We start from the raw sequence: 20,456 nt of genomic DNA on the forward strand, positions 1-20,456 counted from the left end.
TCCCCGCGACGGGGTGAGCTCCTGTTGCTCGGTCCCTGCTCCTGCCAACCTAGCAGTTCGAAAGCACGTCAAAGTGCAAGTAGATAAATAGGTACCGCTCTGGCGGGAAGGTAAACGGCGTTTCGGTACGCTGCTCTGGTTTGCCAGAAGCGGCTTAGTCATGCTAGCCGCATGACCCGGAAGCTGTACGCCGGCCCCCTCGGCCAATAAAGCGAGATGAGCGCCGCAACCCCAGAGTCAGCCACAACTGGACCTAATGGTCAGGGGTCCCTTTACCTTTTTTTAGACCAAGAAACAATTCTAGCAAATGCACCACACCGGATTGCTCCTTGTAACTGATTGGTGAGAAGCCCTGGCCTACAGAGGAGTTATCTTAATGATTAAACTATGCTTTCACTTATCTCCAGCTTATATGCAAGCCCAAGGCAGTCAGGTTCCTGAATCATTCACCTTGCTCTTCTGAGTAGGTGATTTGAGGTGAGCCTTCTGGGCAGCTCCCAATTGTATTTTGATGGCTCAAGGCATTTTAATTATTCAGATGCACTAAAAAAAACAACACACACACACCTCAGTGCCTCTTCTTTCTTTGGAATTTGATGATGTCTCAAAATTCCAACCATCGCCTCCGGTAAGAGCAGCGGTCCCAGAGACTCATTTAATTATCTTCCAGGTTTACTAGAGAGTCTTGTCAGGGTATAAAGGTTGTTGTGCCATCTTGATGAGAAGATCTCTGGTGCAGGTGAAGGGAGCTCTCTGGCTGGTCAGATCAGATTCCATCTGAGGATATGTGATGTGATGCTTCAAGGGACTGAAAGGAACAGCTATTTCTGTTGCCAACCATGGCTTGGTCACTACTGCCCAAGGAAAACCCTGATTATGCTGTGAGAGGACTGCCGGCTGTTTCCACACCCCCCCTAACAAAATGTTAGGACCGTTAGAAAAATCTGTTTTTCCTACCTCATTAGCAGCACTCTAAATCCCAACCATGCTCATGGGTTCTCTGCTGGTTTACAATGGACAAACAAGATGGCTTTGCCTCACTGTCAGCCTCCTCCTGCTTGGAGAATGTCCTGTCACGTAAATCCAACTTTCCTGTGGAGGAGAGGACCGGGAATGGTAATTAGGATTGCTAAAGTGCCATTATCTCAAATGTGAATCTGCATACACTGCAAAGTTCTGAAGGATCCCTATCCAGCTTATCATATTTGTATCCAACCCTTCCTCCAAGGAACTTATTGCAGCATACAACAGCCCTATGAAGTAGGTTAGGCAAAGAAGACAGTGGTTGGCCAAGGTTGCTTTAATTGAATCCATATCTGTATTCAGCAACTAGGTTTCTTGGTCCTGATCCAATACTCCAGCCACTACACCACACCGGTTTACACCCCCAGACCCTTCAGTTGCCCACCTACTGCCCCTCTCCCAAAGCCCAGACATCCCTTCCTCATTCTGCTTGCAACTTAGGGGAGTTTGCATCTTCCTTTTGAAAGCCGGTATTGGAATGCTTCTGTAATAAATGAAAATCTGCCCTTATTCCCTTATGGCAGACACAAGAGCCCTTATAGAGTCCTTTGTAGGTTCTCCATCGGTCGGAGAAAAGAACAGAGGCCAACCAGAGAATATTGAGAAGCAAAGCAGCTAGTAAGCCTGATATCTTTATTGAACTGTTGCAACAGGGTGCCCCCTTCACAGAAGGCGAAGGACCCCGAACAAAGGCGTGCCAGCGCCTTCTATAGACACTTTAAATTGCCCGCCCTGGAGTCCAAGAGCACCCCCAGAAACATCATACAGTGGTACCTCGGATTAAGAACTTAATTCGTTCTGGAGGTCTGTTTTTAACCTGAAACTGTTCTTAACCTGAAGCACCACCTTAGCTAATGGGGCCTCCTGCTGCCGCCGCACCACCGCCGCACAATTTCTGTTCTCATCCTGAAGCAAAGTTCTTAACCCGAGGTACTATTTCTGGGTTAGCGGAGTCTGTAACCTGAAGTGTATGTAACCTGAAGCATATGTAACCCAAGGTACCATTGTACATACATCACAGAAGGGGTGTACTCAAGACCAACCCCCAGACACATCATACCTACATCACAGAAAGGGGTGGTCTACAACAGAAATCTGAGTGTGTTGTTTACCTCCTGTCTGGCAGGTTACCTGTTAATGCTTACTTGATTGGATACCCTGGGGAGCCTGGCCAGTCTTTTGTAATGATAAATACTTAGTTCCTGAGCCAGGTCAGAGGCTCACCCTATTCATACACAGACATACCCTTAAGACAGGATTTGTGAAGGAAAAGACAATGGGGAGGCTTTTCCAGAGAAAACATTTGGTCAGTTTGGGACTCAAAATGGTTTCATGGCTGTTTTTCCTGTGCTGCTTCAGACATGTGGTTTATATTTATGTACGTGTTTGCTTGGTACATTTATAAACATTATATATATATACATATGTGTGTGTGTGTGTGTGTGTGAGTGTATGACCTTATTTCTTTTTCTTCAACTGGAAATCCAGGTTCTAATGCCCATTCAGCTGTGAATCTCACTGGGCGACTTTGGTCAATTGCTATCTCTCAGCCCGTTGTTGTTGTGAAGAAAGAATGTTGCTCTGGAGGAAAGACGATAACAGATGAACAAATGAACCCCCTCTGTACCCACTCTTTATCTGGTTTGGGCTCGGTATAACAGCAGAGTCTCGCCTTCAAAGGACTGCAGCTAGGAACTGCATTGCCCCACCTAATAATTTTTTAAAAGTGTATTTAAGCTGTGACAGCTCCCATTTAAAGAATTAGAGCATTATTTTTTTTAAATAGTGGAATTTAAAAAAAGTGGTTACAGTGGTACCCTGGTTTAAGAACAGCCCAGTTTACGAACTATTTGGCTTACGAACTCTGCAAAACTGGAAGTAGTGTTCCGGTTTGCGAACTTTACCTCTGTCTAAGAACGGACCTCATTAGGGAAAGCGTGCCTTGGTTTAAGAATGGTTTCGGTTTAAGAACGGACTTCCGGAACGGATTAAGTTCGTAAACTGAGGTACTACTGTGTTGTTGTTGTTTAGTCGTTTAGTCGTGTCCGACTCTTTGTGACCTCATGGACCAGAGCACGCCAGGCACTCCTGTCTTCCACTGCCTCCCGCAGTTTGGTCAAACTCATGTTTCTAGCTTCGAGAACACTGTCCAACCATCTTGTCCTCTGTCGTCCCCTTCTCCTTGTGCCCTCCATCTTTCCCAACATCAGGGTCTTTTCCAGGGAGTCTTCTCTTCTCATGAGGTGGCCAAAGTATTGGAGCCTCAGCTTCACGATCTGTCCTTCCAGTGAGAACTCTGGGCTGATTTCCTTCAGAATGGAGAGGTTTGATCTTCTTGCCGTCCATGGGACTCTCAAGAGTCTCCTCCAACACCATAATTCAAAAGCATCAATTCTTTGGCGATCAGCCTTCTTTATGGTCCAGCTTTCACTTCCATACTTCACTGCTGGGAAAACCATGGCTTTAACTATACGGACCTTTGTTGGCAAGGTGATGTCTCTGCTACCACTGTATTCTCCTCTAAAAGTGGGAATGCTCCGCCTACTTGCCCTCCCCACTTGGTTCAGGGTGGATTTTTCAATTATGCCATTGTTGCCTTCTTACTTGCAACCAGTCTAGGTGGAGGGCACTGCCTGTCTGCTTCCTTTCCCTTAATCTCAGTGTTGTAGAATTTAGCAGGGAGGCATTTAGGGGCCAAATTAGAGTGAATTGGTTCTGCCTGCTATTGGCTCTGGTTCCACCTCCTTTTGGTCTCCATGCCTTCTACTCTGCAGAGCAACAGGCAGCACTGTATCTTATCTCTCACTTTGATCTGGGCTTTGGACTAGTCAGAAGCAACACAATTTCCCCTCGCTAGCTCTGCTTCTAATAATCTTTCCACACAGGGTGCAAAGTAAAAGGGTCACTTAGTTCAAGTTCTGCGGGAAGGTCCCGTGTGAAGCAAAAGTTGCCTCATACTTCAAGTCAGTTGTGTAGTGGAAAGAGAATTCAGGCGAGTGAAACTTCAGGACTTTTTTCGCCAAGCAGGACATCATCTTCTGCCACAGTAAATTCACTTGTTCTGGCAAGTGAATAAGGCTTTCCGGGTTGTTTGTGGCAGATTAGCAGAGAGGAACAGAGGGAGGGAAATAATCAAGCAGAGGCTAATGCGTATTTCCTTTTCTTTAATGGGGTTCCTACTTCACACTAACAGTTTAAACCGTAACACTTGTTTGCAAGATCCTTGTTTGCATTTCTTATTAAAAGCTGAAGGCTGGAATTCATGTGGATGCGGATCTTTTGCTAAATCTCAATGTGTTTTGAACCTAAGCAGTCTGGACGTAAGCATCAATGAGTTCATCTGGAGCTTACTCCCAGGAAACTGGGGGTGGTGGCCAACAAAGCAGTTCTGTTAGCAGAAGAACTTTGGGCTGTGTAACAGAACTTCCTCTCACCTTCCTTTCACCACTTGCCCCCTAAATCTGTTCTGGTGGTTCCTTCAAAACCTTGCAGCCAATTTGAGGAGGGTGCAGCAAGGACACCTGGGGAGAAAAGGAGAAGTTCCATTGTGCAAATGGAAATCCATGTGCTAACAGAGTGAGTTAACTGGATACCATCCTATGTGTAGGATTGCACCGCAGCGAATTCTCTGCAATGTGTAGAGAACTTAGGGAAGGGAGAACATTTCTCACTTAGTGCTGGGCATTCAGGGGATTGGTGAGCGGTAGTCACCATAATTGTCTGTGGTCCTCTGGCTATAGCCACTTTCTCTTGGGATGCAGGAGCTTTGCTTAGAGAAAGAGATAGGAGGAGGCAGACAGCTCATGAATTTCCAGAATGTGGGTCACACATTACTGTGCATTGCTAGCATGCATCCAGTGTAAGTCCAACCTGTACATTTGCTCCAGTGCACAATATCCTAAATCCTTAGCTCCTTAGGCTTCACTTATCATTTCCCATTATTAAACCGGCAACTAAATGTACTTATGAGAACAAACAGTGATGGGCAACGGTGGGAGGGGTTAAGGAAGCAGATTTGCACTCCCCATAGCTTTGATCACGGGGCTTTTTCTCCCCCTGCTATTTGTGAGCTATTTGCTGCCTCCTTCCATGCTTGGCAAAGTGTTGATAAGTGGCTGCCTTTTGCCCTTGGGAGATGCTCAAGCCATCACAGTGCAAAACTCAGCAGTGTTGTCAAGGCTGATTGACTCCCAGCGGTCTGATCCTCAAAGACAACTAGCTCATCCCATTCCCCTTGTAAGCATCGGCAGCTGGGTGCCTGCTAAAGCCATTGACAAGTTAGCTCCTTGAAGCTGAGATGCCAACCATCTCTTCTCCTTACATACAACTTCCCCCCCCCAGCAAGAGAAAAAGCACAGCATAAATTAAGAAAGAAAGCGCTAAATTCTGTGGAAGTTCAATTTGCAATTCTAATTCGGTAACTGGACATTAGCTTTTCATGGGTATAAATGATAGTAATATTCTGATTTCACAACACCCTGACTCACCTCAAATGCCCTTTAATTTCTACCTTTATAACTTGGAAGGCATTGCCATGCTGATAGGGGCAGGCATAGATGCAGATGGCTCCAGATTCAGTCCATTGCATCACTAATTAAAAGGATAACAGATAGCAAGGCTGGGAGGCCTCTCTGCCTGAAACGTTTGGAGGGCCCCTGCTGCTTGGAGAAGAGGAATGAGCTAGATGGACTAATGGCAGCTTCCTCTGCATAAGAGAAAATGTGTCTGCATGACTTCAGCTGTTTTTCACGAGTGTCACTAAGACTGCAATGCAAGCACACACTCCTGGGAGCAAGCTTCATTGAACATTGTGGGAATTACTTCTAAGTATACATAGAATAAGGACGCGGGTGGTGCTGTGGGTTAAACCACAGAGCCTAGGACTTGCTGATCAGAAGGTCGGCGGTTCGAATCCCCGCGATGGGGTGAGCTCCCATTGCTCGGTCCCTGCTCCTGCCAACCTAGCAGTTTGAAAGCACGTCAAAGTGCAAGTGGATAAATAGGTACCGCTCTGGTGGGAAGGTAAATGGTGTTTCTGTGCGCTGCTCTGGTTTGCCAGAAGCAGCTTAGTCATGCTGGCCACATGACCCGGAAGCTGTACGACGGCTCCCTCGGCCAATAAAGCGAGATGAGTGCCCCAACCCCAGAGTTATCCACGACTGGACCTAATGGTCAGGGGTCCCTTTACCGTTACCTTATACATGGAACAGAACTGAGAAGTAAGGATGCTCTTTGCTCTGGAACAAGTCCTTGAGGAATGTTGTTATGACAGAAAAATGGTGGGAAAGAGCCATATCTGCATGGCATGTATAATACAACCAAGGAATTTGGGTTTCTGCTTACAGCGCTATGAAATGCATAACCTAATGTAATCATTGATTGTTGAAACAGGCCACATTGTAACTCAAAGGCATTTATTTCCCTGTTCACCATCACATTCCCACTAAGAAAAAGAAAGGCCCATTCACATGTAGCCCATTGACTATACCTGTTCACTGTCTAAGCTTGGGCTTGATGTTTCTCAACAGCCCTAGGTGCAGACCAGTTTTCTCTAGCTGCTGACAATGGAAATTATGTGACATGTCTGATGAATTTGATGCTGCTCCATCATAGTGAAAAGGCTAAGAGTGCAGGGCTTTGTTGGAGAGTCCATGGAACATGTAATGTAATTGCTTCTTCGCTGCAGATGCTCACAAGCATGCTTGGAAAACATTCCACCGCTCATAACAACAAGCATATGCACAGAGCCAAAACGTGCTTATTAATTATTCCATAGGTCCATGGCTTCCCCTCTGAGTGTGTCCTTGCTTGTCCTCTCTAAAGGGATACAAAAAATGTGTCTGTTGCATTCTGGGATCCCATCCCATTTCCACTCTTACGCTTAACTTGGAGAAATGTATTCTGCCAAGCAGAGCTAAGGGACACGTTATAACAATGCTAAATGGAACTAAATTGCTGTGTAGGGGAATCAGTGTAATCTGTAAAGTGCAGAGGCTTTGAAAATGTGATTGGCTTCTGTTTATTTTCACAACTTTATCAGGGCCCCTTCGGACTTTTTTGTGGGTGTATTCAGCAAAAAGTTATTAACACGATAATAATAATTTGTTAGTTGTACTGGACTGTCCGCACATTTTCTGCTTCTTTTTAGTTCAGCAACGCTTCCCAAATGGTATGGCATTATCGCTGTCTGGAGGGACATTTTTGTGCTATATAGAGAAACAAAAGTGGGACAGCCCCCCCACCCCCCGCAGAACATTTGTGGTATAAAAACTACAGGGTTTAAGTAGGAAGCTATGGGCCATGCCTCTTGCCAACCTAGCAGTTTGAAAGGATGTCAAAGTGCAAGTAGATAAATAGGTACCACTCCGGCGGGAAGGTGGAAGAAGAGTTTGGATTTGATATCCTGCTTTATCACTACCCCAAGGAGCCTCAAAGCGGCTAACAATCTCCTTTCCCTTCCTTCCCCACAACAAACACTCTGTGAGGTGAGTGAGGCTGAGAGACTTCAGAGAAGTGTGACTAGCCCAAGGTCACCCAGCAGCTGCATGTGGACGAGCAGGGATGCAAACCCGGTTCACCAGATTACGAGTCTACTGCTCTTAACTACTATACCACACTGGCTCCCAGTGTTTCCGTGCGCTCCTCTGGTTTCGCCAGAAGCAGCTTAGTCATGCTGGTCACATGATCTGGAAAAACTGTCTGCGGACAAATGTCAGCTCCCTCGGCCAGTAAAGCGAGATGAGCGCCGCAACCCCAGAGTCGTTCGCGACTAGACTTAACTGTCAGGGGTCCTTTACCTTTACGGGCCATGTACTGCTTGGAAACATAGCAGAATGTCTGTCCCAAAACAGTTGCAGGCACAGACAGTTTTGGACTGCAATTGGCATTGCATATAAGCAAACCAATACTATCATGAGTACAAGTCATCGAGGAAAAAAAAGGCACTGAAGGAGACCTTGGTGGTTCATGGCTGTGAATCAATTAAAGCAGTGGTCATTTAGCATGCCTTGGAGAAATGTGTTCTTGCCCCCTCTGCTGATGTACTCAAGCTTGCCTTGCCTTTCTCCACCAGTATTCAATTTCTCTGTTGCTTCGCCTCTCTAATTTAGCACGTTACCCCTTGAGCTCTTCCTCACATTCTTGTGGCCTCTATTTTGAGTGCCATATTCTCAACAGCATGGGTATGTGTGTGTGTGTGTGAGAGAGAGAGAGCTGACTCTCAAAATTTGCCACCGCATCAGCAACTTTTCCCCATGAAGGCTGGGAGGTTTGTTCTATCCGCCTTCCCATCTCAAACAGAGAGCTGTGGCTTTGGGAAAACATGTGCTCTCCATATGTGTCAGTACAAAAAATGTGGGCTAAAAAAAGGGGGGTTGGAGAGGGGAGAACTGAAATCCTGTTTCTAAAAGCTGGGAAAGAGCATAAATCTCCAAGCAAATGAAGGAGGGATAAAAAAATAATATATTGCAAAATAAGCCCACAGCCAAGTAACCTAATGGGCAGCTAGCCACAGATATGTTGCCATGGAGACAGAAGATGCTTAGCACTGCCGCTGTGGGGGGAGGGGAAGGCTTTGCATGGCCTCCTGGTGGGCTCAGAATTGCCTTTCCTCCTCCATCCTTTCCCCCTCCCCCATTCCAAGCTCTTCCTATGGAGGTTAATCCTTGGGGTTGGAGCAGCAGCAGCAGGCAACAAAATCTTCCACCCAGCATCTGGGATGTGTGTATGTTGAAGGAAAGGGGTGTGTGTGTGTGTGTGTGTGTGTGCTTCCTAGCAGGATCAGGAAGAAAGGCCCCGCAATCTAATTCCATTTGCTAAGCTCCGTAACACAAGAAAAACTGAAGCATCAATACCTATGACTCTGTCTGACACATTTACTATTTATGGCATGAACCAGAGCGCTGTGGGGATTAGCATTCCTCCACAGCCCTGCTTCCCATCCACAGTAAGCCATGGTCTGTGGCACATGTATGACTCTTTGTTTCAAAAGCTCGTCTCTGTTTCATTCTCACAGATACCTCCTACATTGGGGAGCGGGGTGGAAAACCACTTAAGAGTACAATTCCCTTATGGTGCTCTAGAATTGAAGTGGGACATGTGGATAGCTCAGTTGGTTAGAGCGTGGTGCTGATAATGCCAAGGTTGCATGTTCAATCCCCGGTTGGGAGAGCTGCCTATTCCTGCATTGCAGGGGGTTGGAATAGATATGGCGTTGTCAACCTGGTTCCCACCGCCCACTAGTGGGCGTTTTAGGATTCTAGGTGGGCAGTAGGGGGTTTTACAGCACAAGCTGAACCTTCCTTCCATTGAGCACTGGCGGGCGGTAAGGAAATTTTACCATCAAGAAAGTGGTCAGTAGGTATAAAAAGGTTGACTACCCCTGGATTAGATGATCCTCAGTTTCCCTTCCGACTCTATGATTCTGTGAAATGCAAATTGGGGTAGATGTGCATGTTTATCCACCATGCAAATGTCTGTGGGATTTTGAAACGCAAAAGGGCCACTCCTTCACAAGCAAGCCGTGTGTATGTGTGTGGGTGTGTGTGCGCCATATGGTATTAATACACCAGAAATTATAGCTGAACTACTGTTTTGCATGTGTTCACATATGTACATAGTCCCCCACCCCAATATACACTGAAGTCTTTGGGTATACTGAATTTCTATTTAAAATGCTACAAAACAATACTAAAAAGGTAATAAAATGGCAGCTGGCAGGAAAATGGTTTCAAGCAGTTTAAAAGCAATAAGGAGAAACACTGGAGAAACATTGTAAGAAAAATACTTGAGGGAAGAAGAGAATTGACAACACCCACAGGGCTGGGAAACCTGTGGCCCTCCATAAGTTTTTGCACAACATTTCTCCGTCATCCTGACCCTGACCATTGGAGCTGGGGCTGATGGAAGGTCGAGTCCAACAAAAACTGGAGGGAAGAGTGTTCTCCACTTCTCCTATAATGCCCAGTATGGCCAAGACACAGGCAAAAAGGCTTTGAGAAATCTCTGCTCCCCACTGTGCACATCAACAGATGCTCAACCAGCACTCTCCCTTTATTAAGAACCGCAGCTGCTCACTTGTGTTTTGCATCTGCTTTGGCTTCCATGTAACAGGGCTTAACTAAGGCAACCAGGAAAGAAAGGGGCCACTTTAACACAGGAGCTGAGCCACAGGTGGGAGAGGAATGATGTTAAGTGGGTGGGGTTAAGTAGAGGAGAGCTAAGGCCCTTCCACCAAAACCTGCAGTACCTGCAAAAGCAGGGGAGGCTGGTCTCTATTAAGGCAAAATTTACTTGCTTACGTAGCACAATTTACATATTGCTCGATTATAAACTAAGCAGTTTATAATAAATATAAAAAACACTAAGATTGAAACACATCAACACAGCTGGATAGGATTGCCTCAGTCTGCACTAACCGGCACGTTTTGCTTCTCAGTCTCAATGTTGCTGCTGTAGAACTCAGCAAGGAGGGTGGTGGGGGCAAAAATAGAATTAGTTGGCTGTGCCTGTTTTTGGCTCTGGCTCTACCTACTGTGGGCATCTTCAGCTTTCACCCTACAAGTCCCAATGGGCACCAGTTACCACTACCTGCAAGCATCTTCTTGACCCCACTGCCGACAACGTCCGTGCTGTTTCTTCACCTACAGTCACACACACCCTTCTTAAATCTTCATTTCTAGCTCTGGGAACTTCCTCCCTTAGAGCAGGTCAAGTTCTTCCCTTGGCTTTGACCCTTTCCCAAGGACAGAGTGTCCCTGACCCTTCCGCCCTGCTTTTCAATGCTCCTCTCTTTAATGGGTTTCAGACTCGCCAATTAAATTACCAGTCACCAAGGCAGCTGCTCAAGAGAAGCCTTTATTACCTATTCCCTGGCTCTGAGTTAATCCCTTTCAAGTGAGCAGCCACATTATCCAAGCAAGAGGCCCCATCCTCACATAAATGGTTAATTAAATCCTAGTCTGCAGGGTGCCAGCTGGCCACTTTCCCCTCTCAATAACCTCTTGCTAATAATGCTGGTGCTTAATGATGGGGCAGATATTAGAATAGATGGCTGTGCCCTATAATGTATGGAATTAGCTTTATTAATATAGCCCTTTTTTATACCAGTAGGAAGAAGATGCAGGGCTACACAAGAGAAAATACAAGACAGCCAGCTGAGTTGGGCTTTCTCCACACATTGCTTGAGTAAGCAGATGAGTTTTAACTTCTATTTCTGCGAAATTATTTCCTGAGTTTCCCATCTGAGTGTGTGTGGAATTATCAAGAGGGCAACTTCTGCTGCTCACAAAGTATAACCAAACAAGACTAGGTCAGAGATAACTCTCATATGGGCTGGTTCACACATGCATATGATTTCTGTGTATGTATGAATGTATGGATTGATTCCATTGAAACCCCATGTGTCTAAGGAAACACGAATGTTCTACCTGTTCAGTATTTGATGGCTTGTTCACACATGAAAGCCATCCATTAACCTTCTAGAACAGGGGTTCCTAAACTACTCCACAAAACCACCTAATGGATCACTTGAAAATTGCTGGGACTCTGAAGGGACCACTTAATGGTTTTTCTGCCTTTTGTAGAAAATTTCAATGCACTGTGCTAGATGCTGTATGATTTTCAATTGCCTTTTATTACATTTTGAATTAAAACTGAATTCAAATTGTAATACAATAGATAAAAAATAAAAGATGCAACAAAATACACACACACATACATATATAATGCAATGGATTATAGGTTTGATGAGGCCCTAAGTTACTGAAGGTAATGCTTTATATGTCCAGCTGTCCTTTGTCAACAACAAATTGTCGCTGTTTTTTGTGTTGAATATTTTAGGGAGCAGGCTAGCAGGCGGGGCCCATTACTTACATCATAGGAACCTACACAACACAAAACACTGTTGCTGTAGGTAAGTTTGATCTTTTATTTTGGAAATGTACATCAAGTTTTTTTCCCCTTTAAATTTTTTTGGGCATCTAATTCTCTTGGGGGCCCTAAGCTATAGCTTGTTTAGCTTATACATAAATTGGGCACTGGGTGCATGGAACAAGAAATTGAGGGTATTTACTGTGGGATTTGTGTGTGTAGGTAGGATTGGTTGCAAAAGGCAAGTCATCTGTTTAAGGAGGGTTGGGAGGGAATAGGCTGACAAGGCTTGTGCACCAAGCTTTCCACAGATGCCCCGTTATCGACCCAAATCCCTAATTTCCTGTTCTGCCCCTTCACCCTTTCTCTCCAAACCTCCCCCTGCCTATTTACTCACAAGCAATCCCCCCCGCCCGCCAAAACTAATGGTAGAGGTGCAGAAAGTCGCAGCCTCGGCTCGGCAGCTTCTTGCAAGCAAACCTCGCGGATCCGCAGCCTGGCTTTGACCTTACCTGGTGGCCTCGACGATGCCAGCCGTCCAGGATGGCTGTTGAAGGAAAACTGTTGAAGGAAGAGACTTCTGCTTCAAACGGGGAGGGCGCGGAAGTATTTCAATGGAGGGGTGGGGGGCAAAGGAAACTTGGAAGGCATTAAGAGGGGCTCGGCAGCAGTTGAGGGAGGGTGGGAAAGGAAAAGCAGCCTGGACCAAGCAAGCGCTCGCCTGGCGCGCCGTGACTGGAAAAGACCCTTGGCACGCAGACGCAAACATGGAGGAGAAAGCGCGGGAAAGGCTGCCAGAAAGTGGCGTCCTTCTCGACGAGCTCGCTAGCTCCCTGCCTCTTGTGGCTATTGCAGCTGAAAGGCCCCGAAGGAGCTAAGGGGGGTTGCACTGGTAGAAGCTGAGGAGGGAGGCCGGACGAGGAGCTCCCCTCTCCCGCCTCAACGAAGCCCAGGCTTCTTAGGAGGGAGCTGTTGCTGCTGCTCTTTGGAGGACCAAGAGCAGCAGAAAGCTCGTGGATGACCACCGGTGGTCCAAGGAATTGGGGAACCTCTGCTGTAGAGATCAAGCCATGACTCGCAGTGCCAGATTTACGTTTAAGCTAAACAAGCTATAGCTTAGGGCCCCACTCTCTTGGGGCCCCCCAAAGAATTTAAAGGGAAAGAAACCCTGTATGTACATTTCCAAAATATAAGATTAAAAACAAATAAAATAAAACCTACCTACAGCAACAGTGTTTTGTGTTGTGTAGGCTCCTATGACGTAAGACATGGGCCCCGCCTGCTAGCCTGCTCCCTAAAATATCACTGGTTTGCTCATTTTTATATACAGTGGTACTTTGGTTCTCAAACTTATGTTATAGCAAGTTTCTAGGCAGTGGTGGCCAAACTTGGCCCTCCGGCAGTTTTGGAACTAAAATTCCCATCATCCTTGACCACTGGTCCTGTTAGCTAGGGTTGATGGGAGTTGTAGTCCAAAAACATCAGAGGGCTGGGTTTGGCCACCATTGCCTTAGGTACTGAATGACTGCTCCATGGTACAAGTAACCTCACTGAGCATTTCAATTTCAAATATTCTGATTATTTCTACTTTTCATTAAGTATTTTTATTTACTTACTTGATTCAACGGTGGGGCAGCAGTTACACCCATGCACACTTGTGTCTGTTCTCACACACAGAGGTGCAGCATCATCTGTGGCAGAGGAGGGGGGAACTGCCACACTCCAGATGCCATTGGTTTCCAGCTCTCATCAGCCCAAGCTAATGTTGGTTGACTACGGCCACTGTGAGAACAGGATACTTAGCAAAATAGGCCTTTAGTCTCATCCAGCATGTCTCTACTTGGCGTTCTTATTGTGATGGGAGTTTAAATCCAATGGCTTCCAGAGGGCCACAGGTACCTCATCCCTGCTCTCTCTGACTTCTCCTCCATCTTTCCCCAAAATATAATGGCCTGCTTGGCCACAGTCATGACTGTCAGTGTAGTTACTCTCTGATTTCACAACTGCCAAGATCTCAGGCTTGAACTGGAGGCATTTGACCCTTCAGAAGTTGCCTGACATCATTTTTCCTTTATCTCCAGCCACTAAAAACTTAACTACAAAGACATTAAAAAGAAAGTTTTCCCACGCTCAAGTGATTCTGCACTACAAGCTGATACTGACATACAGTTACAGTTGCTTAGTAGTCAGAGTACTCTCAGCAACAACTCCAGCTCACTCCTCTTTGGCAGTGGACCAAATGGATGTACTCATCTGGCCCTGTAGTTAACCACCAATCTCTAAAAGAAGACTCTCAGTGGTATGCACATTTTGTGGCTAAGGTGCATTGACTGAAGGATGCTCTCACACACTTTGATAAGGAGTTTTGTACATTGTTTGGTCAATACGTTCCTGTCTTCACAGGAACATATTGGAGCAGGGAACCACTGTACTATCACACTTGTAATGCCCCTTTTCGTAGAAGGGTCATCTAGACCCCCCCGCAATGCAGGAATCTTTTGCCCAATGTGGGGCTTGAACCCGCAACACTGATATCAAGAGTTTGCTGCTCTACCGCCTGAGCTATTTTGGTCCAGCTAAGTCTTTACCGGCCCCACACCTGACATTATGTATGATGTCAAGTGTAGGGCAAGTGGGCATGGCCTAATTGGGCCCACAGACTGAAGATTCCCCACTGCTGAGCTACAATATGCAGTGAGCCATGCTAAAATATTTTGACCTTGTTCTCTTGATTTTGAATTCCATTAGCCTTGATCCTTATGTGACCATGTTGGGTCACCAGAATGGCATGGGTCCTTGCCCCATCAGCATTGCTACTTCCCTTTGGTACTTGACAAATGCTCTCCACCCCTTTTAACTGTGAGGGAAATGGATATTCACAGGACAGATAACAGAAGAGTGGTACTAGGAAACCATCCATGAAAAAATACAGATGGTGAATGCGTTTGTTGAAATTTCTCCACAACAGAAGTTGTAACCTTGAGGAAAGATACCTTTGATTCCATGCAATAACTTTACACTCTTTATGGTATATTGGAAATCCACCTGGAAATTGTCTCATTAAAACATCAAGGTACTAAGCATGAGTGATAATAAAGTTGGTGGGTGTCGTCATCTCTCAGCTCTTTTAGATTTTTAGTTGTACAGGGAATTGAGATACGTTGGTTCTGGTGCCTTCTCTAAATATACCAGTCCATGAAAACAAAGCACACATTTGCTTGCAGAAAACAGAACAGATTTAAGGTCCTGTTCTGCTAGCTGTCATGGGGAATTAAGTAATGATCAATATGGATATATGGCTTGTTGCAAGCCATGCATATCCCAGACCTCTCCAAGCTATTGCTTCATATTCTCAGCAGACAACTGCCTTGGTTTGCTTAAAACTCAAGGCTGTATTTTTATTAGTTTTTCAACAGTCCCGAAAGAGACTGTGCAAGTATTGAAATTAGTTCAAAATTAAATTCATCTAGCCCAATGTCTCTGGTAGATGCGCTAAGGAAGGACATGGCAAGTGGTACAGCTCTGTTCAATCATAGCTTTCAGAAAGCATAGAGAGGTTCAGGGGTGGGCAGACATGAGCTCAGGGAATGGCTGATCTGCCTGTCATTAATACTATTAGTGGTATAGGTATACTGTCATGAGCTTGTTTGACCTTCTTTTGAATTAAGTTAGGCCGCCGACTCCTATGGCATCAAACGACAGCCCAAGGATGCTTCTACCATAATCATCAAACAACTTCATGGCTTGCTCCTTTGGTTGACAGCTCCAACGGTTTGCAACCATTCCTGCTGAAGAGAGTGTACTCCACAAATCAACTGTTAAATCACAACAAGATCACTCTTGTAAGAAGCAGAGTAGAAACAACGAGCAAACAAAACAACCCCACAAACTGTATGATTTGCATTTTGATTCTTTATTAAAAGGACCCTATGTGCCAGGTTCAATTCTTTGTAAACCAGGCTTTGAAAACAATGTGCAAATAAAGGCATGGGGTGAAGGGGTTATAATGGAAATAGCTATATCCTTAGTACTTCCAGGAAAGAAGGTAACCCAGCTAGAGCATAATGCTCATATTTTCTTTTTTTCCTCTCTCCCCCACCTGGTCAGCCACTGTTCCTGAGCTTGCTGTCTGCTCTATCCTGGCGAGTGGGAACCTGTAGCACTCCAGTGTTGATGGACTACTCAAACTCCCATCATCCCCGATCACTGGGCCATATTGCCTGAGGCCGAAGGGGAGCTGTAGACCAACAACATTTGGAGGGCAACAGGACCCCCAGCCCTGCTCTAGCCCACAACTCTGTTGTGGGGGTTGGGGGAGATGGCCACCGCAGATCTTGGGGCTCAGTAGGCACTCTGTGTGTGTGTGTGTGTGTGTGTGTGCGTGTGTGTATTCTGCTAGGCCAAAAAGAAACAAACATAATTTCCCACCTGCCTCTCCCATAACCCTTGTGCTAAAACAGAATTCGAAAAGATAGCAAAACAAAGAGAGACAGGGAGAGGGATAGACAATCACTTTCAATGCATCACTTCCTCAATACCCTCCACTCTGTTCCCATTCCCTCTCCCCACCTTAAATGTTTGTGTGCTGTGAATGATAATAATAAAAAACCTATATAAAAGGGGAATTGGGGACAAACTCTCCTTTTCTATGGAACTAAGGAGAATGTTTAGTTTTGATACCAGGAGGAGGAGAGAAAACGCTGCAATGAGGCATCAGTTCAGCCTCTTGAGGTTGTCCATTCTAAAGCCAGTACCAAGGGGCTGTGCAGCATTTATATTATATAAAGTTATCTCCTTTTCCCTGAACGCCCCCTCAAATTGCACTTAGATTGGATGGGGGCTTCCCCCTTGCCCTCTCCCTGTCCAATGAAGTGAATGGGGAAAAAGGGGAACTGAGAAGAAATCAGGGCGCTGGGAGACTATCCAACCATGTGGGATGGATTCTGCCTCGTGGCTTGGTTTGGCTGCAGGTGCTCAGCTCTCCGACAAAGCCAGGGGGAGAGCGCTTTCCACTGAGCTGATACGGACAGCATCTCTTTCCTGCCAAGTGACAATGCATTGATTCCTTTGAATTTTACAACTTCCACCCAAGGATTCTCAAACGTACTCTCCTATCCTCAAACCAAAATGCATAAAAAGAAACCACACTGTCTCTGGTCAGCGCTTTTCAGCTCGGCTAACTTCTGTTCCAGAGGTGAGTGGAAGAGCAAAGTGGAGGCAAAGCTGGTCTGAACATAGGTGGTGGTCGCCCAGCCTAATCCTCTATAGTCCATTCAAGGTAGCTTCAGAGACTGGGATTCCTCTTCGGCATTTGTTGCCGCTCCCCCAAAGAACCATCATGACATCGCAGTGGGAGGGTCTTCTTGAGTCTGCCTCTCTCTCATTGGCCAGTTGCTAGTTACTGAGAACATGTTCCTATGGACAGCACGCTACTAGGTGCTGCCATTGAGCTCCTTGGAGCACTGGCTGCAGCAGTCCAAGTGGCTCATATTTACAGCTTGTGGAGCCCTAACCCGTTCCCCTCCGAGCTTTGGTTGGTGAACAAAAATCAAAAATCAAAATCAAACCCAGAGAGACTATTCTGAAAAACATCAATTCCCTACTTCTTTGCCTGCCTAGAACGTTGATCTGCAAGAAGGTGGTCTGCAACACCAAACATTGTCTTAGCTTTGGGGCTCCCAATCTTTTACCCTGTTGCCTTTCTTCCTTCCTTCAACTCTAGGCCTGAAAACAGGCACATCTCCTGTCCTGCTCCAGGTGTATGTTTGCAAACAGGTAGTTCCTTTGAAGAGCACTGTGCAATACTAGAAGCAGCAGCAGTCAATGATTCCAAACTCAACTATGACTGATTGTCTCCCACATGATCTTCTCATTGCCTCTGAAAATAATAATAATTCTGGATCCGAAATGTTCTTCATTATTGTTATTATTATTATATCCATTATTTTGTTCTTCTTTATCCATATTTTCTTCTCTTTTTTCTTCTCTCTTTTAGAAATGTCAAACAAAAGAAGAAAACCCAGCAATAGGGGCTCTGGACCCTGGGGCAAGGCTACTGGGGGGTCGGTAAAGGGTGCTCTGCTGGCTGGGAGGGTTGACTGGGGTTTGTGGGGTTGGAGTCCTACTGGGTTTGGGTCGGAAGAGGCTGCCCTGTTGGGTGCTGGTGCTGTTGGACATTGGGCAGTGGTCAGGGTCTCCGGAGTCACTCTCTGTATAACTGTAGGCCTGAGCCCGGGAGATGCCCTTTTGCTGGCGCCTCCATGAGTTGTAATAAGTTGGGTCGCTGATATAATGGTTGACAAAAGAATGGGCTTTCTGTTGGTTCTGATCCACTTCGTACTCACTGTCACTTCCCTGTGGAGGGAAAGGGAAAGAGAAGAGGAGCATTAGAAGAGATCCGCCGGATTAGACCCAAGGATATGGTTACCAGATTTTTTTCAATGAAACCGGGGACACTTTTTTATTTATTTTTTGAAGCTGGGTAGCAACAGGGAGTCAGTAGTGGGGATGGTGAGGCAAATTGTATAAAGGTGCAAAGCCCTTCTTTCGCACCCTGTGAAACATAAATGTGCAGAGTTTTTAAAAATCTGGGCAATGGTGCACTGCCCACCCATGACTCCCAATCCTTCCCTGATCTCCTGCCCCCTTTCCCTTTTGTTTTGACAGACTGGGGGAGGCTTGGGAGCCATGGGTGGCCGTTGTCCATGAGGGACGCAAGGCGCACGGTTTCTCTGCCAGGCAAGGTACAAAACCCTTCTTTCTTGTGAAACATAAATGCGTCAAGTTTTTTAAAAACTGGGCAACGGCCGGCCGCCCTCAACTCCCGAGCCTCCCTCAATCAGTCAAAACAAAGGGGGAAGGGGGCAGGAGATCTGCAGTGCCAGACGTCCCCAGTTCCCCTTTGGCAGTGGAACAAACCACATCATATGGAGACTTCCAGTGAGGAAAAATGGCGGATGCCACAGCAGCGAGCAGCTCCTGAAGCCAGCCAGAGCCAACTGCAGTACCAGGCTGGCTCCGGGCTGCTGAGGCTGCCGTTGCCACGTTTCCAGGGGACAGATTTGCAAATCTGGGAACATTCTGGAGACAGAATTTGTCTGGGGACAGATTTGCAAATCCGGGGACATCTGGTAACCCTACCCAAGGGCCCATCTACATAGACTAGCAACTTGTTTTCCCAGTGGGAAGCTTCAGAGTATTTTAGTGGATTATGATATATATGGAAGATTTCTAGTTCCATAAGCAAACACAGCCAGAGAAGATGGTTACCTGATGCAATCCACTCTCTCTCCTCAGCATTTTTTTGGTCTCAAACAGCAGGGATTCATCAACACTATGATTATTACTAATATTATTATCATTAGTAGCAGTATGCCGCCCTATACCCGGTGCTGTGCATGAAAGGCACAGTTGTTTCCTTTTTTGTTATATTAGCTGCAACGTTACCTTAATGGGGAATGAAAAGGGAAATATGAGAGACAGACTTTCCTTCTAATGAGGGGCAGCTCCTTTTAAATTAGATTGCCAGTATACTTCCCTCAACATATCTAAAAGTTATTGACAATTAAATTTAGGAAAGATGAAATTCATCTTGTTTTAACTGATTATAGGGCTGCGTGCGATTAATTTGCAAACAATTTTGATTAAGCTGACTATCCTAAATGGTTACAGTACTAAGAGGAAACTGCCTTTTTTGCTTTCTGCATTCTCTTTCCCAGAAATGAGGGGGATATAATCATTGTTCCATGTTTTAGGATTATCTGCAATATAAACAGGCTGTGGATCAATGTGAGGACAGTGGAAAAAGTGGGGAGGAGTGGAAGAGATGAGAGAAGCAGGAACAGTAAGGAAGAACTGGCCCAACGAAAAGGGCAATCTCTAGCTTATTTCTTTTAACAGGAGATAAGTAATGATGCAAATCAATTTAGGAGAGCATCATGGCAGCCGTATTCTTTACAGCAGGCACCCCCAAACTCAGCCCTTTGGGACTACAATTCCCATCATCCCTGACCACTGGTCCTGTTAGCTAGGGGTGATGGGAGTTGTAGTTCCAAAACATCTGGAGGGCCGAGTTTGGTGATGCCAACATCTGGAAGGTTTGCCACCTGTGATACATACGGTAACTCTACTGCTAGTCTTAGAGGCTGAAATGAGCCAAATCACGAGGATAACCTGCAGTTAGTTTCTTGGTTCTTTCTTCATCCTCATGCTCCACTTTTAAGACTTCCTTTACACAGCATTTACTTCTCACATCACTCATATAATGGGAAAGTTTCATCATTAAAAATAAATAAATGAGAGGTTTACATGCCCTTTGCTTGACAATTTAAGATTTCAGGAACTCCTGAAATTATGGTGGGCTTCAAAATCCCTAGTGCAGCAACTCAAGCCACTATAGCAACACGTTCTTTTTCTACTTCCAAAAGTAATCGGCCAGTAACCAAGTATTCCATCTATGGGAACATCTGGTTAAAAAAAAATTGTAGAGGGAAGGAGGTGGGGGGGGGGACTGGCCAGGACAGGGCAGACTTGGCTCATTTTCCTCCCTTCAACTCTCCCTCTGC

General features: G+C 45.7%; 2 protein-coding genes across 11 annotated transcripts in view; both read right to left on the reverse strand.

Annotated features, from left to right (window-relative positions):
• CDC42EP4 (CDC42 effector protein 4) overlaps positions 1 to 12,791 on the reverse strand; it is a 49,607-nt gene extending 36,816 nt beyond the window's left edge. The window contains exons 1-3 of one of the 2 annotated variants that reach the window (XM_079965639.1): positions 12,405 to 12,791; positions 4,458 to 4,544; positions 958 to 1,092 (exon numbers count right to left, since the gene is read on the reverse strand). The gene's annotated coding sequence lies outside the window, so the exon portion shown is untranslated. The remainder of the gene's footprint in view (positions 1 to 957; positions 1,093 to 4,457; positions 4,545 to 12,404) is intronic. The other variant, XM_079965637.1, reaches the window with a different exon arrangement.
• A 2,995-nt stretch (positions 12,792 to 15,786) lies between these two features.
• Positions 15,787 to 20,456, reverse strand: part of SDK2 (sidekick cell adhesion molecule 2) — a 337,529-nt gene continuing 332,859 nt past the window's right edge. For all 9 annotated transcript variants that reach the window (XM_079965327.1, XM_079965322.1, XM_079965324.1 and 6 more), the window contains one exon: positions 15,787 to 18,246. In XM_079965327.1, coding sequence (XP_079821453.1) covers positions 17,893 to 18,246 — 354 coding nt within the window. In that variant the 3' untranslated portion in view covers positions 15,787 to 17,892. The remainder of the gene's footprint in view (positions 18,247 to 20,456) is intronic.

The sequence above is a fragment of the Podarcis cretensis genome (assembly GCF_951804945.1).
Source record: "Podarcis cretensis genome assembly, chromosome: 2".
Lineage (NCBI taxonomy): Eukaryota > Metazoa > Chordata > Lepidosauria > Squamata > Lacertidae > Podarcis > Podarcis cretensis.